The 12,226-nt window shown below is 41.5% G+C and overlaps 1 protein-coding gene across 4 annotated transcripts in view; it reads left to right on the plus strand.

Moving 5' to 3' along the window:
* LIN9 (lin-9 DREAM MuvB core complex component) overlaps positions 1–12,226 on the plus strand; it is a 57,245-nt gene that overhangs the window by 16,895 nt on the left and 28,124 nt on the right. For all 4 annotated transcript variants that reach the window (XM_037895619.2, XM_043543560.1, XM_037895621.2 and 1 more), the window contains 3 exons: positions 5,933–6,037; positions 7,179–7,312; positions 11,033–11,158. In XM_037895619.2, coding sequence (XP_037751547.1) covers positions 5,933–6,037; positions 7,179–7,312; positions 11,033–11,158 — 365 coding nt within the window. The remainder of the gene's footprint in view (positions 1–5,932; positions 6,038–7,178; positions 7,313–11,032; positions 11,159–12,226) is intronic.

Here is a 12,226-nt window from a genome sequence, read left to right on the forward strand (position 1 = left end):
TCTTCTCTCTGAACTCCCTCCTGAACACCACTTCTTCCACAACACCCACAAGAAACTAGCTGATTACATTATTTATTTATTTGCTTTATTTTATGAGTGAAGTGCTCATTTATCTTGAGGGGAGTGATGTATTGTTAGGAGGAATTCTGTTCAATTCTATGTAGATACTTATATCACTCTACCTATCATAGTAGGTCAAAAATGCACCTTATTCTTGGAATGGAAAGTGGTGAGGTTTGTGATAGTCCTTCGTTCCAGGGGCAGTTCATTCCACAGTCTCAGGCAGCCCCTGAAGAAGCTGCGTCTCCTGCACAGATAAAATTTGCACTTATTGTGGAAAGTACCATTCTGCCAGATGAGCAAAAGTTGTTGACCCTCATCTTTATCCTGGGGCTTCAGGTGAACTTTTAGATACCCTGGACCCAGGCCATTGAACACCTAAGAAGAAAAGGACTGAGACCTTGAACTTGACTCAATATTCTATGGAAGGTCAGTGTAGAAAGCGGAGAACAGGTTTGATGTGCTCACGGTAGCCTGTGTTGCAGAGGAGATGTGCTGCAGCATTCTGTACTAGTTGCGGTTTCCTAAGCACTGAAGGGTTTATGCCAACAACATAGTTCAGTTGAGAGGTGATGAAGGCATCAATAATAATTGAGGTCAGGTCGTCTTCCTCCAGGATGAGATGGAGTCTCCTTGCCAACCAAAGATGGTAGAAAGCATTATTCACAAATGCTGTTACGCAAGAGCTTAGCATCAGTGAGGAATCAGAGCTGACTCCTAAACTATTAACTGAATCAGCCAATGGTGGGTGTGTGCCATCAACCAAAGGAGACTGCACTATGGCTGCAAACTCTTAAATACTTTCCTCTGTCCATCAGCATAACTTCTGTCTCGGTCAGGTTCACCTTCAACCAGCTGTTCTTCATCCATTAGCTAATCTCATCCAAGCACTGGGACATCTTGGTGATAGTTAGGGCCATACCAAATTCACAGCCATGAAAAACGCATCACGGACCATGAAATCACGGACCATGATACTAAACTGGGAGGAGTGATACTAAACTGGGAGGAGTGGTAGATACGCTGGAGGGGAGGGATAGGATACAGAAGGACCTAGACAAATTGGAGGTTTGGGCCAAAAGAAATCTGATGAGGTTCAATAAGGATAAGTGCAGGGTCCTACACTTAGGATGGAAGAATCCAATGCACCGCTACAGACTAGGGACCGAATGGCTAGGCAGCAGTTCTGCGGAAAAGGACCTAGGGGTGACAGTGGACGAGAAGCTGGATATGAGTCAGCAGTGTGCCCTTGTTGCCAAGAAGGCCAATGGCATTTTGGGATGTATAAGTAGGGGCATAGCGAGCAGATCGAGGGACGTGATCGTTCCCCTCTATTCGACACTGGTGAGGCCTCATCTGGAGTACTGTGTCCAGTTTTGGGCCCCACACTACAAGAAGGATGTGGATAAATTGGAGAGAGTCCAGCGAAGGGCAACAAAAATGATTAGGGGTCTAGAGCACATGACTTATGAGGAGAGGCTGAGGGAGCTGGGGTTGTTTAGTCTGCAGAAGAGAAGAATGAGGGGGGATTTGATAGCTGCTTTCAACTACCTGAAAGGGGGTTCCAAAGAGGATGGCTCTAGACTGTTCTCAATGGTAGCAGATGACAGAACGAGGAGTAATGGTCTCAAGTTGCAATGGGGGAGGTTTAGATTGGATATTAGGAAAAACTTTTTCACTAAGAGGGTGGTGAAACACTGGAATGCGTTACCTAGGGAGGTGGTAGAATCTCCTTCCTTAGAGGTTTTTAAGGTCAGGCTTGACAAAGCCCTGGCTGGGATGATTTAACTGGGAATTGGTCCTGCTTCGAGCAGGGGGTTGGACTAGATGACCTTCTGGGGTCCCTTCCAACCCTGATATTCTATGATTCTATGAAATCCAGTCTCCCCCTGTGCAATCTGGTCTTTTGTGTGCTTTTACCCTATACTATACAGCTTTCATGGGGGAGACTAGCATTTCTTAAATTCGGGGTCCTGACCCAAAAGGGAGTTGCAGGGGGGTCACAAGATTGTTTTAGAGGGGTCACGGTATTGCCACCCTTACTTCTGTATTGCCTTCAGAGCTGGGTGGCCAGAGAGCAGCGGCTGTTGGCCAGGTGCCCAGCTCTGAAGACAGCACCCCGCCAGCAGCACAAAAGTACAAAAAAGCAGTACAAAAGTAAGGGTGGCAGTGTCCCAGCACTGGGAGCTATGCCCCTCGTGGAGGTGGGTTTTTTTACAGTGCTGGGAGAGCTCTTGCCCAGCGCTGGAGCCTTGATTACAACGGGGCTGTGTAGACAAAGCCTCAGGTGTAGTTTTGTTTATTTACAAAGAATGTACCTTTGTCTCTGAACACAGAAGGAATCAAATAGCAGGAAACAGCTTCTTTGGCTCCCAGCAGAAAGAACACTCTTTTCAGCCACACCTCTGAGCCAAAGAACCATTCCCCAGATTTCATTCAGGGTCACACACTGTTTTCAGCTGCTCCTACAGGCTAGCTCTCTGGTCCCCAGTGTTCTGCGTACTAACTCACTCACAGACAGACTGATTTACCCAGAACGATACACAGCTAAGGCCCTCCACGCACACAAAACTCCTGGGTGTGTTCACAAAACCCTTTTATCTCAGGTAAGGACTTTTGATTAATTTATCCTTACAGTTATGTTAACTGAAGGGTGAGTTCACACTCCTCAATCTCAGATTGATTTTAACTTTGAAGTTTTAAATTGACCCATAAAAGGTTTCACCCAACTCATAACAGTATCATCTGACCAGTTCACTAGATGGCTGCATGTACTTGTTGAATAGGATTGGAGAAAGAATTGATTCTTGTGGACTCCACAAGTGAAAGGTCTAGTGGTGGAAGTACAATTTCCCATCACTGTTCATTGAGTGTGTCCCTTTAGGAAAGACACAAACCACTGTAGTGTATTATGTTGGACTCCAGCCAGCTCTCTTCAACAAGACAGCAATATCTGATGGTCAGCGGTGACATGTGCTGCAGAGAGGTCCTAGGGCTTGTCTACACTGGAAAGTTTTGGTGACAAAAACTTTTGGCGACAAAACAGCAAGAGCGTACACACTACAATGGGACTTTTTTGTCACCAAAACTGGGCATTTTTCACAACAAAAGTCCACCCCTACGAGAGACTTTTGTCTTTTCCCCTCCCTTTATTGTCGACAAAGAGCCAGTGTAGACACTGCTGATTGTTTTGTCGACAGAACTATCTTCCACCAGTATCCCACAATGCCTGCCCTGAGTGCTCTGCTCAGTGTTTTGATCTCTGCTGCCCTGGAGGCATGTGCTCCTCCCCTTTCAAAGCTCCAGGAAGTATCTGTGTGCTGCTCCATTTGGGGAACAAACAAAGAGCAAATAATTGGTATGCCCCTGTTCTGCCTTGCACTAGAAACACAGCAGCAGGCAGACTGCTGCTGCAGGGGGAGGGGGACAAACTGCTGTGCTGCTTTGCCATTCCTCAGCATGGAGAGCTCACAGAGCTACTCATGATGCTGCTCTTGGGAGCTGAGGGGGCTGTGGGAGAATTCAGAGAGAATCTTAAGAGGTGCAGCGATCAGCTCTTCCTTCCCATAACACTGCACTGTGGGATACATACCCATGGTGCATTGCTCACCCTGTCGATGATGGCGTCCCCAGTGTGGACATGATCTGTCGACAGAGGGAGCAAGTGTGAACACCCTTTGGCAGTTTTTGTTTTGTCAACTTTTGGGTGTTGACATAAGTTTTGTCAACAAAACTCGGTAGTGTAGACAAGCCCATAGAAGATGAGAATGGATGTTTGCCCTCCGATCTATTGATAGCAGGAGATTATCCATCACTGCCACTAAAATAGTTTAGATTCCATATCCTGACTGGAATCCAGATTGTGCCAGGTCTAGGATATTAACTTCAATTAGGCTAGCTTCTCTCTGAATTTGCTCAGGAACAGGAAGTTTGACAATGGGTAGTGGATGACTAAAGCCAGTGTATCCAGAGTGGGTTTCTTCAGTGTTGGTCAGACTATTGCATATTTGAAGGAGGAAAGAAAAGTTCCTTCCCTGAATGAGGCATTGGCTCTTTCAGTCATGAGAGGCCCCAGTTGCTCATGCCTCTCTTTCGCAAGCCAGGAAAGATGAGGGTCAGATTCATGGGTCTTGAGTCAAGACTCCTTTAGGGTGTGCAGAATTTCTCGATGAGTGAGTGTATTGAACTCCACATGGGAGGATTATTAGTTGGTGGGTGTAGGCAAAGCAGATCCATGTTGTTCGAAAAATCCTTCTCAAATATGCACAGTTTTTTCAGCAAAGCATGATGATAGTTCGCAGCATTCAGCACCCTGTTCTGATGCAGACTGTAGACACTCAGGATTGAGGAAACAGTTTACTGCTCTGGACAGCTCCTTGGTAGCATTAGTGAAAGATGGTGATAGGAAGGTTCTCTTGGCCTGGAATACAGCCTCATCATAATAGTGTTGCCATTTTGGGTTGGAGGTATTCCTGGAGGTTTTATGTCATGACATAGCCTTTAATTAAAGGTTTCAGAGTAACAGCCATGTTAGTCTGTATTCGCAAAAAGAAAAGGAGTACTTGTGGCACCTTAGAGACTAACCAATTAATTTGAGCATAAGCTTTCGTGAGCTCACGAAAGCTTATGCTCAAATAAATTGGTTAGTCTCTAAGGTGCCACAAGTACTCTTTTTCTTTAATTAAAGGTTCATCTTTAATTCCTGGGGACTCCAGGACAATCCTGGAGGCTTGGCAACCATATACAACTTGGAGGAATTTGTTGTTTCATCTGGTCTGTATCAACTTTTGTTTTCTGCCATTGGCCCTCAAGTTTCTGGCTCTCTCTCTTCATCTGGCACAGGGTGTCAGAAAACCATGGAAATCATTGAGATCTGAATCCAGCTCAATCTCTTCCTCTGTAAGTAGTTTGCATTCTAGGAGAAGCTAGCAGGGTTCAGTCCCTGTGCTAGGTAGAGTGCAGGGACTTGCACCCGTATTGGGTCACAAGGTGTGTGAGAAGAAAGCTCTTTGCACTCCTCACTCCCATGCAAGAGTGAGCCAGAATTTGTCCTTCAATCTTCAATTATGACAATTTTCTTTGACATATGAAGAAATTTTGTAAAGAAATATCTAAAATTTAAGTGTGTGAAAACTTCATGCCACAAATTTGCAATATATGATTTTCTACTTTTTTTTTTTCAGCAAACTCCACTAATTTTATTGCAGCTGTAGTATCTTAGCACAGGAAAGGGTTACAGTTAGCATTGAACAGCCTTAAATTTGAAAGTCCTTCCTCTCTCATGTTAGATCTTTACATAAATTGAACATTTGATGGTTCAATTTCCTCAGTTTTTTGGCATTTTAGGGTGTGAGGGAAGTTTTTATGGTATGAGTTTTAAAAATTATCAAAATACTTTGATACATAAGTGATCCTTGAAACATCATCATGAAGTGTAGTTGTAATAATTTAAAGTGTGATACCATTATGAATGACATTACATATAGTAGTGTCCATTACACAAAGACACATCCATTACAGTCCTGGGCAGTAGCACATGTTAAAAATACTAGTAGATTAATGTACTTCTGTAAGTAACTGTTCTATCCAGCTTGGCTTTTTAATGAGAATTTATCAAAATAAATAGATTGTTTGAAGGCCCTTCCTTTTTATTTTTAAGTTAAGGGCAAGCTGTTTAAAAGACGTTTTATAAACAAAGAAATAATTAAATGATTGAATCTTTGACCATAACTGTGTTAGGAGGCACTTCAAGTGTCCAAGGTATCTAGCTGGGAAAGGAAAATAGATTATATTTGTGTTATCATGGGTTCTGGATATCAAAGGAAGAAATGAGCTTTTTTGTTTAATTACTTCCTAATTTTGATATATGTAGCCCTTCAGAAATTCAAAACGGAGTCGTCTCTTTTGTGAAGAAGAAGACAGACAGTTAAATACAAGGTCCCCCAAAAGAAATCAGAAGATTGCAATGGTTCCACAGGTATGTATGTGTTATGCAGAGACCATTACCAAAAGCAAAAGCAAGCCTTTAAAATATATTGTGTTTTCTTCTCAATTTGCATAATAAGTTTATGAATTTTGGGTGGGGGGACCTATTCCTAGGTAAAGGCTGTGGCTCAGAATACATCCTTTTTCCTCCCCACAAGTGGGTCCCTCAGTGACATAGAGAGCTCTGTTCATGCTGATCCTCTACCATTGAGTCTATTGGGGAAAATGCTGACTGGTGCTCCACCATACCTAAGCACAGGCAGAACTATTGGAATACTCATCTCATTAGCACTCTCTGCTGTATCAGGCAGAGTAGGGAACACTGACTAAATGGACCCAGCAATGTAGGAGCTGCCATGGGGTGTAAAAAAAAAAAAAAACCACCAGGAGCTGCAGGCACCTTATAGTTCTTGTAGTGTAGGTAGGATCTAAGGTCTTGTCCTTACTATATCTTGTAAAACAGTTTTCAAACAAAACCTAACATGGTTTGTGTCTACACCAAGCATGGTTATCAGTTGTTAAAAACTTATTTAGAAACTGTGCTCAAGAAGGCATTGTCTATATTATGCTTACTTCATTAAAATTTCTGGTTCAGTTTGAGTGATGGTAGCACTTAGCCAGCATGTTCATGTAGCCCTGCATGGAGCGAAGTTAGATTAACCTTAACACATCAGCGGTTACCTGGAGTCCTGTCTATATGAGTGCACCACCACTGGAGCTGAACTGCTAGTGGGAAATTTTCACAAAAAGGCCTAGTGTAGAGACCCTGACCTGCTAATAGTTTGTGGCATTATCTCTGCTAGCTCTTGGCATCAGTTGTGTGTTTTATTGTATAGTTATAATATTTGCCATTTTATATTAGTATTATCTTTGAAATAAAAATTAAAGAAACCATGGAACAATACATTTGAATTAAAACATTGCAATTGCTAATGTATTCATTTTTATCAAGAAAATGAACTTTGTTTATCTAGTTAAAGGATTCTGAATATTTAATAAACAACTGAAGAATTTGAGAAGGCTCCTGTTTGTTTGATTAATTTTACTGTTTAGCACATTTAATGCTGCAAATGCTTTCATTTTCACTTTGGAAGTTCAGCTCCTAGTAACCTCTCCTTTATTTTATTGCTTAGAAGTTTACTGCAACAATGCCAACGCCAGACAAAAAAGCATCACAGAAGATTGGATTACGGTTACGTAATCTACTCAAACTTCCCAAAGCACACAAATGGTGCATATATGAATGGTTCTACTCAAATATAGATAAGTACGTACTATTTCTTTATGTATTATTTTTATTTATTACTGTAGAAACTAAAGTTACTCCCTGGAATTGACACTTTCTCATAGTGGGGCAGCCTTTGGGTCCCTGATTGCCCAAGAATGTGAAGGGGATGCTGAGTGGCCAGAGTTCCCTTCACTGGGATCCTCTTTTTCCCGAAGCCCTACCAGTTTTATTGGTTCCAAGTCAGCACTACCCTCGGTCTCCAAGGTTCCTTCCAACAAGTGATCAGCCCAACACTTCTACGAAGGATTCCCAATCCTGGCATAGGATGACTGGATAAGCAAGACTTGGGGTCAATCCTACCAGTAGAGATCTACTGTCAGCTCAATCCACTGGATGGAGTAAACTTCATATACCCACGGACACAATGGGGGGGAGGAGGGAAGTTCTCTGGGACCTCCTCTGAGCCAATCAGGTGGTCGCAGACCACAGTCTGGCTGTCAGTGACCGGGATGTGGGCAGTCATGCCTAGTGGTCAGAGAAGGAGTCATGTATAATAGTCGGAGAAGGAGTCAATAACCAGATATCAGAGTGCAGGGTCAGAGCTGGAGTCAGAAGCCAGATATCAGAGCCTCAGGTCAGGGCTAGAGGCAGGAATTGGAGCCCAGAGTTAGAATTGGGTGAGGCAACACAGGAGCAGGGCTGGGTCCAGGTAGGAGCTATCGCAGCTATGGGTGAATCCTTTGAATAGATGGAATAGAACAGACTTCTACCTCTGCTCAAGAGCAGGTCTGCTCATCCTTTCAGCCAATCAGTTAGCCTACTACAGTAAAATGCACTCATTAGATTACCCAGAGTCTGGCTCTGCTGCAGGGCCTAATTCCTGATACTGATTACAACTGAAGTCCAACATCTCCACCACTTCCATTCACCTGCAATTTAGCCCGGCTTTGCTTGCAGGCCCACAGTCCACACCTCTCCATATGCACAGTCCATAGAGCCCCTGTCATGTTGAGGGATTGTTGTATCATCTGCGCCTTCTGCATCAATCTCTGCCGATAAGAACCACTTGCATCTTCCAGTACAGCTATACTAGCTGCTGCAACAACTGCAGTTGTCCCTCATGGAAATGAGTCCAGATTTGACTGTCTTCTAGACTCCGCCTCAACCTTGTTAAGGGGCATAAGGCTTTTTTTTTTTTTTTAATGTCACACCCTTTAGCAGGGCTGCACAGATGCCTACGTTCTCCATCACTTGTGGTAAGGTGACTTACCTGCCTGTGGGCCACTTTGTGGCTAGGAGAAACATTGCTGGGTTTTGTTCTTTGTAGTCCTGCTGCCGAAGTCTGCTATTGGTCCCCTCTTGCCTTGTGATGTGGCCCTCTTTGGTCTCACCCCTTTTGGGGTAAATCAGGGTTTTCACCCAGTAGTCCCAGGCCTTCACACCAGGTTGACAGTTCTGGCCCAGGCCCAATAGTCCTTCTGGGCCCTTGTGCCTGGGGTCTTCTGGCTAGTCCTTATGGTGAGGCTGTAGGAGAATCCAGTCCCTCCCTCTACCTAGGTTCCAGCTGAGGGACCCTTGCGGCAAGTGGTTGCAAGCAGTTAAGGTCTGTCTCATCAGACCTCTTGTTTCTTCCCTGAGCTGCTTCCTACAATGTGGCTACCTTCTCCTCAAAGGGCTCATATTCACAACCCCCTGGTCTCAATCCTCAAGGTAACAATGGAAGAGAAAATAAATTAACAGAAATAAAGAGCTCCTCCAGATTCTGTGGCCCACCTGGATCCTCCAGCTGTCTGTCCTGCTTTTCTGTGTTCACAGTCAATACAGCTTAGTTCTCTGTCGTGGGGACTGAGGATTAGAGCTCCGTCCCCCGCTCCAGGCTAGGCCTTCTGAATTGAAAAGAGAGAAATTCAGGTCTTCTCCAAGATTGGCATACCTCGCAGGGGCAGTGGGGCAGGGCTGCGTGAGCCCAAAGCTGCTCTTTAACCCCTTCTTGCCCACTGTGTGGTTTGTATATCCCGTCACAGATTTGTAACAGTTCAAATCTAAATGCAAGACCATTGGAAAATTGGTCAGTAGCAGCTCAGAGTTGTTCAAAAACTGGTGTGATCCATCAGTGAAATACAATACAAGCCAGAACCATACTTTGCCACTTTTATTTTAAAAGATCACATCATTGTTAACCAATATTTTTCCTTAGCATTTGTTCAGGATACATAAATGTATTCCAGTGTTCAATCAGAATAGCTTCTGTCAGGATTGTTGAAACAATATTCTCTGAACTCAGCAGATAGGCACAGCAGAGAAAAAGAATTATGTATATGCCTGTCATGGGTATAAAAATTACACTTAATTTGCTTTAAATTCACAGCATACAGGGGGGTTGTTGAGTTTTTTTTTCAACAAATGGTCTTGTTAAATGTATTACTAGGATACTGGGAACAAATTACTGTTATATTTTTGCATAAGTAACATTTGTATTCCACCATCCTTGACTACGTCCGTTTAAGAACTTTTTAGCTTATACTAGTAATAATAATGTATATAATTATTCAGTCCGTTAGTTAACTGAAATGTGAGGTATGTAGTAGGTAATTCTCAAAGTCTTCTAGCTCTGAAAATTGTGATCTTTCAAAGTAAATTTGTCACAGTTTGAAATAAATACTAATAAGATATATGACCATCCTGTAAATTGCAGTTTATTTAGAAACAACATATCTTTTAACAAACTGTTTAGAATGAGCTATTTTGTTATGAATCATATCATCTAGACCTTTCTTTTACATAATAAATACTAATATAAATATTTTATATGAAACAGAATTAGAAATTGCACAGATGTATTCGTCAAGTACCAATGTTACTCAGTATACAACCATTGTTAGTTATTTTAATCTAACTATTGTAAAATATTTCTACTTTGATATGGGTTACAATGGGTTTAATATTGACTACATCAATTTAAAAATCATATTTCTGTTTGAAAATTTTTACTTTTTATTGATACAAGAAACACCTAAGATTACAATAATTCAGTCGTTCTCAATTTTCTCATACCACCCATGACCCCACATTACAATAGATAACCCTTTTTGGCTAACCATAGAAAAAAGCAGGGTAGTCTCAGCCCTTTTGGACCTATTTGTGACCCCAAGTTGAGAATCCATGCTCTATTTGAAACAGATTGGAATACAAATATATTTTCTTTATCAGTTTATTTACTTAGTGCATATGACAGCACCTTCTGCATAGACATTTTCACACCTCTTTTGTGTAAGTCACTCATTTTCCTCTAAAATCTCACTCCTTTACTGTGATTTGTGCAGGTAGACTGATGTACCTGTATGGAGTCTCATTGACTTCAGTGGGGGTCCACCCAGATGCAGCAGCCCACGTGCATGGGTCACAATGTATGTTCAGGGCCTCCATTTCTGTGGGTTTTTCCACACAGCAACAAGGGAGAGAGAAACATTTTAAAAGGAGAGAGAAAATGTGATTCATTGTAACCCATATCTATTGGTAGGAGGATTCAAGTGCAAATGTAGCTCCTAAAACTATTTTATACACTTTATTTTTTTTAATTAACTTAATTTCAAGTTGATAGTGACCCTTGCAGTGCAATTTATACTTTAACATTTTCAGTAATTTTGTTCCACACATTTCTTATTGTGAGGATGGAGATTTCTTAGCTCCTCATGACAGAGATTTTCTGGATGTAGTTAACAGGTTTGTAATTAACAGAGTGTCACTTGTGTTTAACAGACCATTATTTGAGGGAGATAATGATTTCTGTGTATGCCTGAAAGAGTCTTTTCCAAACCTGAAAACCCGAAAATTAACAAGAGTGGAATGGGGAAAAATCAGACGACTAATGGGAAAACCACGAAGGTAAAAAATATATCTATCTATATATAGAGAGAGAATTTTATTTTACTTTTAATGCATTTTTCTGAGGATTAATATTGTTTTCTTAATCGTTTCTGGATCATCTTACTAAAATATGGTTGCATTTATTTTGAATACAGGTATCACTGAGAATAAAGCAACATGCCTTTACTTGTGTCTGTATGAAATGGATATAGGAATTGTATTTTTTTAAATTCCAAGTAAGTTACTTGAGTATGGCCAGCCCATACAATGCTGCCAAACCTACAGATCATTGGGCCCTTCCGAAACAGGATGAAAAAATAGTGGAATAATTATCTCTCATGTTCCAGTGTCATCTGGTAATGGAACCCAAGCTGTTTTCCACAGCATAACTTCTTAAATCTCTCCATATATGTGTATTTTCAGTGCTGACTTTAACTATGATGCTAAACAGCAGCCACTGAAGTTAGACATTTTTAAGTCAGAAAGTCCGAATAACTTGTATCCAAGAGTTTTAAAAGAGCTGGCTGGGGAACTCATTGGACCATTAATAATGATTTTCAATAAGTATAGGAATACTGGGGAAGTTCCAGAAGACTGGAGGAAATCTTATGTTGTACCAATATTTAAAAAGGGTAAACAGGATGACCTGGGTAATTATCAGCCTATCAGTCTGACTTAGCCCCTGGGCAAAATAATAGAGTAGCTCATACAGGATTTGATTAATAAAAAATTAAAGGAGGGTAATATAATAAATGCCAATCAACATGGGTTTTTGAAAAATACATCTTGCCAAAGTAACTTGATAACTTTTTTTGGTGAGATTACAAGTTTGGTCGCTAAAGATAATAGTATTGATGTAATATTCTTAGATTTCTGTAAGGTATTTGATTTGGTACTGCATAACATTTGATTAAAAAACTATAATGACAGTTAAATGCTGGCTAACTGTTAGATCTCAAAATATAAATGGAAAATCATCGTTGAGCAGGTGTGTTTCTAAAGGGGTTCCACAAGTATTGGTGCTTGGCCCTATGCTATTTAACCTTTTTATCCAAAGACCTGAAAGAAAACATAAAGTCATCACTG

The sequence above is a fragment of the Chelonia mydas genome, chromosome 3 (assembly GCF_015237465.2).
Source record: "Chelonia mydas isolate rCheMyd1 chromosome 3, rCheMyd1.pri.v2, whole genome shotgun sequence".
NCBI lineage: Eukaryota > Metazoa > Chordata > Testudines > Cheloniidae > Chelonia > Chelonia mydas.